This window comes from Nicotiana tabacum, chromosome 8 (genome assembly GCF_000715075.1).
Source record: "Nicotiana tabacum cultivar K326 chromosome 8, ASM71507v2, whole genome shotgun sequence".
In the NCBI taxonomy this organism is placed as follows: domain Eukaryota; kingdom Viridiplantae; phylum Streptophyta; class Magnoliopsida; order Solanales; family Solanaceae; genus Nicotiana; species Nicotiana tabacum.
Genome location: NC_134087.1, coordinates 90,055,706 through 90,061,774, shown reverse-complemented (window position 1 = coordinate 90,061,774; position 6,069 = coordinate 90,055,706). Strand labels below are relative to the sequence as shown.

The 6,069-nt window shown below is 36.0% G+C and overlaps 1 protein-coding gene across 1 annotated transcript; it reads left to right on the top strand.

The window, feature by feature from the left end:
• Positions 1-2,080: 2,080 nt before the first annotated feature.
• Positions 2,081-2,898, top strand: LOC142163208 (uncharacterized). Its single transcript, XM_075220469.1, has 2 exons — positions 2,081-2,116; positions 2,575-2,898. The coding sequence occupies exons 1-2, from the start codon at positions 2,081-2,083 to the stop codon at positions 2,896-2,898; spliced, it is 360 nt and encodes a 119-aa protein (XP_075076570.1).
• Positions 2,899-6,069: the final 3,171 nt, after the last annotated feature.

Below are 6,069 nucleotides of genomic sequence, written 5' to 3'. Positions count from 1 at the left end.
ATCAGGTGGTGGTGCATATATAATGCCGTAACCTTTTCCCGTATCCATAAACATATACATACATATATATACATATATAACGACATCTGGTCATGAGTTAATGCACATGAATGCAATGCATGAAAAGTACGTTAATAAAATCTTTCGGAGCTTCATAAAACCATTTGTCTTTGAGTAATATCTTAAAGTAAACTCTTTTCAACTTTCATATTTTTCTGAGACCCATGAACAAATGATAAAATTTATGACACACAGAAATTCAAGAACATAGATATCCTAATACATCTATGAATAGAGTCATTCATGGAATTTGTGTATTTGCACGTTTCGTTCGTATCGTATGGATCATGCCAAAAGAAAGAATGGATAGCCTTAACATACATGGAGTAGGAAAATATCCGTATAATATTCTTGACGAAGATTGCACCGTACTCTTTTAGAACCGCAAAATTTTGCGTTGCTAATATTTCAACAAATTTTCGTTGGAAGTTTTTCAGAATCGAATTTTGGCTTCTGTTCCAAACTTACTTGAACTTAAGAATGAATTGATTTTGCTCCAACATATTTGAATTTTAAGAAACAGCTTCTGCTCTTTAGCATTTTTGAACGCTAAGAAGGGATTGAATTGCTATCTAATGTATATGATTAAATTTGACTAAGACCAAATGATTTACACGTTTCATCATAACAAGCACATATGACTCTTAGTCATATGCTTAAATTGTGGTCCAGTGCGACATTTCTTTGTGGATATAATTAATTAAGATTTATCCACTTATTAGTTAACCGGGTAATGTCCTGTTATCCGATAATTACTCAATTACCCGCATAATTTAAAAATTACCACAAATTACTTAAAATTTTATTTATTTTTAAAATACTTCATATATACTTTATATATTATACTACCGTGGTCATTTGGTACCTTGCATGGTAATAGTTCATAAATACCGAGTATTTTAGCTCAAGCCGTATTTTATCCCAACATGCCAAACTTGAACGAAAATTCATTTTCTTTGACTTGCTCCCCCTTTCACCTTTACTAATCACTTGTGAAATAGCATAATCCTTATAATCCCCAAATAATCTTTTCCTTGGACTGATGTCAATTATCCTACGACAAATTTAACGTAAAATACTGCAGGATGCAACATCGTCTTAACTTATTACTGCGAAGCATAACATCACCGTAATGTAATACTATCGGGTACAACACTGTCGTAACTTAATACTGCAGGACGTAACATCAATCGTAATATATTACTGCAGAGGGTAACACCATCGTAACATATTACTACAGAGTATAACATCGTCATAATATAATACTGCGGGACGTAATATTGTGGGGCGTAACACAAATATTTTATCTAAAGTAAAAATACGATAGAATACAATGGATAACAAACATCCAAACAACTATTAAAGGAAAAAATTGAACAACTGCCATAATTTTTTATTTGAAGAAAAAATTTACGACTATTGATTCTTCTAAAAGTGAAGCTGGATGAGGAATTTGTAATTTATTGTTGCCTAATATTTAGAATTTGGAAATCAACTAACAATTTGATTATTAATTTTTTTTTTGGATATTAGCAGGACCTAATAAATGGGCTAAAATGTTACCTTGTGTAAATCCCTTTTATTTTGAACTAAGTAACATATAACTTATATATAAATTTAATATCTAAAACTTTGAAATCAATTAAAATTTTATTTATTAAATCTTTTAATTACCTAAATAAAATGATAAGAGACTTATACAATTGAGATACAATTGTTCATACATTTCCTTCAAGTATGTAAAATTACAACGATATTAAAAAAGTTAGAAGTAGCAGTTAGTATTCAAAGTGTTCCAACGTTTATATATCAAACAAAGATTTAAGCACTTCCTAAGTCTAAAGTTTGAGGGTTCTTGAAAACAAACTTTCATATTCTAAAAATAATAATAAAAAATATTTTTTTTATGTTATGAACTTTGAAATTGAAAATAATTTAATTCTATCTTGAAAAAGTATTTTTTTTATGTTAATATTTTCAGAATTAAATATTATTTGATCTTTTCTTGAAAAAGTCTTGCATGGTGGCTTTGGCTTTGGAGTTAAGAATAGAGGAGGTACTTCTTTGTTGGACTATGCCAAAGCCTTTGATTTGGTGATTGCTAATTCGTATTTTCCGTAACGGGAGGAGCATTTGGTCACATTCTAGATTCATTGGCCAAGAATCAAATTAATTATCTATTCTCAGGAAGTGCGATAAGAGTCTGTGCATGGATTGCAAGGTTATACCAAACGAGAATCTCACGACTCAGCATAGGTAGTTGGTGATGGACTTAGAGATCGTGCGAAAGAGGAAGAAGAGGTTTGTGTATGGTCAACCCAGGATTAGGTGGGGTGCTTTGACTAATGACAAAGCGCATGAATTGGGGGGAAGTTGTTAGCTATGAGAGCCTGGAGGAGCAGTAGGGATGCGAGCTGTATATGGACTATGACAGCGGAGTGTATTAGAGTAGTTGCGAGAGAAGCGTTAGGAGTCTCGAAGGTTTTCTCTGGCTGCCACACAGGTGACTGGTAGTGGAGTGAGGAAGTACAAGAGAAAGTGAAAGCCAAGAAAGCATCATACTTGAAGCTTATAGAGAGAGTGAACGAAGAGGCGAAGAGGATAAACAAGGAGGGGTATAAGAGGGCTAAGAAGGAGGTGAAGTTAGCGGTTACTGCAGCTAAGACTACGGCGTTTGGGAGTTTGTATGAAGACTTTGGGGCCAAAGACGTGGACAAGAAGCTATACAAGCTAGCCAAAGCAAAAGAGATGAAGGCCCATGATCTTGATCAAGTTAAGTGTATCAAAGATGAGGAAGGTAGAGTTTTGATAGAAGAGGCTCATATTAGACGAAGATGACAGACATATTTCAATAAACTCCTGAATGAAGAGGGTGATAGGGACATTGTGATGGGCGACTTGGAGCACTCCAAGATACACTGGGATTTCGGGTATTGTAGGCGAATAAGAGTAGAAGAGGTTGAGGGGGCTATGCGTAAGATGCACATGGGTAGAGCCACCGGGCCAGACGAAATCCCTATGGATTTTTGGAAGAATGCGGTAGGGTAGGTTCGGAGTGGCTCACTAGGTGGTTCAATGTCATTTTTAGGATGAAGAAGATGCCCGATGAATGAAGGTGGAGTACAATGATTTCGCTGTATAAAAATAAGGACGATATCCAAAGTTATAATAATTATAGGGGGATTAAGTTGCTTAGCTATACGATGAAAGTTCGGGAGAGGGTGGTTGAAGTATGGGTGAGGACCAGTGTATCCATTTCTGAGAACCAGTTCGGTGTTATACCGGGACGTTCGACTATAGAAGCCATCACCTTGTGAGGAGATTGGTGGAGCGATATAGAGAGATGAAGAAGGACTTGCACATGGTGTTCATTGTCCTAGAGAAAGCATATGACAAAGTCCCGAGAGAGGTGATCTGGTGATTCTTGGAGGCTAAAAGGGTCCTAATAGCCTACATTAGGGTGATTAAGGACATGTATGATGGAGCTAACACTCGGATTAGGACAGCAGGAGGAGACTCATTACACTTTCCGATTGTGATGGGGTTGCACTAGGGATAAACTCTTAGTCCATTTCTATTTTCCTTGGCGATGGACATTTTAACAAGACACATTCATTGTGAGGTGCCATGGTGTTGGTTATTTGCTGATGACATAGTCTTAATTGGCGAGACACGGGGTGGTGTTAATGAGAGGTTGTAGGTTTGGAGGCAGACCCTGGAGTCTAAGGTTTCAAGTTGAGCAGGATCAAAACGGAATACTTGGAGAGCAAGTTCAGCAACGGTACCCAGGAAGATGATATGAAGGTGAGGCTTGATACGCAATTCATCCCAAAGAGAGGTAGTTTCAAGTACCTTGGATCTATAATACAAGGTAAGGGGGAGATTGATGAAAATGTCACGCTTCGTATCGGAGCAGGATGGATTAAGTGGAGGCTCGCTTCCGGTGTCTTGTGTGATAAGAATGTGTCGTTGATACTTAAAGGTAAGTTCTACAAGGTTATAGTTCGACCGACTATGCTGTATGGAGTACAGTGTTGACCTGTCATGAACGCTCATACCTAGAAGCTAAAAGTAGCTGATATGAGGATGTTACGTGTAACGACCCGACTGGTTGTTTTGAGTATATACACTTCACTCGGTATTTGAGGGCTCGAGTATCTCCGCATGATGTATTATGACTTGCATAAATCATCGGTATTGGTTTTCGAGTTATCTTAAATCGATTTGGAAGAGTGAAATTCAAGATTTGAGTACTAAATTGGAAAAGTTGACCAAGTATAACTTTTAAGAATTTGACCTCGGAATGGAGTTTCGTCTATTCCATTAGCTTTTTTGGGTGATTTTGGACTTAGGAGCGCATCCATATTGTGATTTGGAGGTCCGTAGTTGAATTTGGCTCAAAATGGTAAACGTTGGATTTTTGGGAAATTTGACCGGGAGTGGACTTTTTCATATCGGGATCGGATTTCAATTTTCGAAGTTGGAATAGGTCTGTAATATCAAATATGACTTGTGTTTGAAATTTGAGGTCAATCGGAGGTGATTTGATAGGTTTCAGTATCGGTTATGGAAGTTGAAGTTTCAAAGTTCATTGATTTTGTCTTGAGGTGTGATTCATCGTTTTGAGGTTGTTATACATGATTTGAAGCTTTATGTAGGTTCATTTTGTCATATGGAACTTGTCTGCAAAATTTGGCGTCATTCGGAGTTGATTTGATAAGGTTCAGACGCTGTTGATACTCAATTTTTCCCTAGGTATTTTTGTACCCAAAATACTTCCAAAATAGCATACATGTGCATATATCAACACACCCAAGAGTTTTGGTATTTTTTAATGATTTTTAAACCAATTTATTGTCTATTTTAACAGTACAAAATCCAATAATTATTTCCAAAATTATCATTTTGGTGAATAATTTATTTCCATCCTCATATTTACACCAAAATATAATTAAGGTGATTTTTGCATATTTTTTAAAAATTTATTTAATATTTTTTAATAGCCTATATTACGATTAATAGCGTTTCGCAATTATAAAATCATTCCCAATATTTTTAGATTAATGTTTATATATTATTAATTAGTTCAGTGCTTTTAATTTGTTTTTAAAATCATTTTAACTATTCTATATAAATTAAAAAAGGGAGAAATTGGTTATTTAACACATAACAATTGTCATTTCAATTTTAGCCCAAAATTAAACCCCAATACCACTCAATTAAACGACCCAATTTCATTTTTTACCCAACCCCTTGACCCAATTGCTAAACCCGTCCGGTTTTTCTTTTAAATCCTGGTCGTTGATCATTTTTGATCAACGGCCATAACCTATCATTTCTTTTTTTAATCCCTAACCCCCTAACCCTATTCCACCGATCTCCGTCTCATTCCCACCGGAATCCATGGCAGCCCATACCATAGGTGGCATGTGCTCACTCTCCCTCACCACTAACTTAAGCTATTCGAAGATTGGAGGCCTGACTTCCATGGTCTCCTTTAGATCTGTCTCAGATCTGCAAGATCCACGGCCTCTCCAGCTATTTTCCGGCATGTTCGAAGCAATATGAGTCTCTCCGACTAAAAATCCGACTTTCCTCAAGTCCTTCTCATCCTAGGGTCTTCTCTGCCATTTTAAGCCTTCTAAGGTTCTGTACTCGTCTATCTCTCTCATATCTGTGACGTGTTGGGTCTTTAATAGACGTTTTAGGGCTTTTCCCCAAAAAAAAATTCAAAATTTGTTCGAATCCAATTTTAGGGTTTCTGGAAAAACTTCTTTAAAGGTTTTCTGACTCTTTTGCTCTCTCCTATGTGTGTTTATGCTCGCCTGTTTATATCTTATTATGTTCAAGATTGTTCTCTTATTTCCTTACTGCTTTTGCAAGATTCTTTTCTGTTCTTTGTTCACGTGCTAACTTAGGTCATTGCTTCTCACTCTTTGCTATGTATGTTTAAGTTCATGCTTTGATTTTCTTTCACTTTACTAAGTTTCGTTGATATTCCTGCTCAGC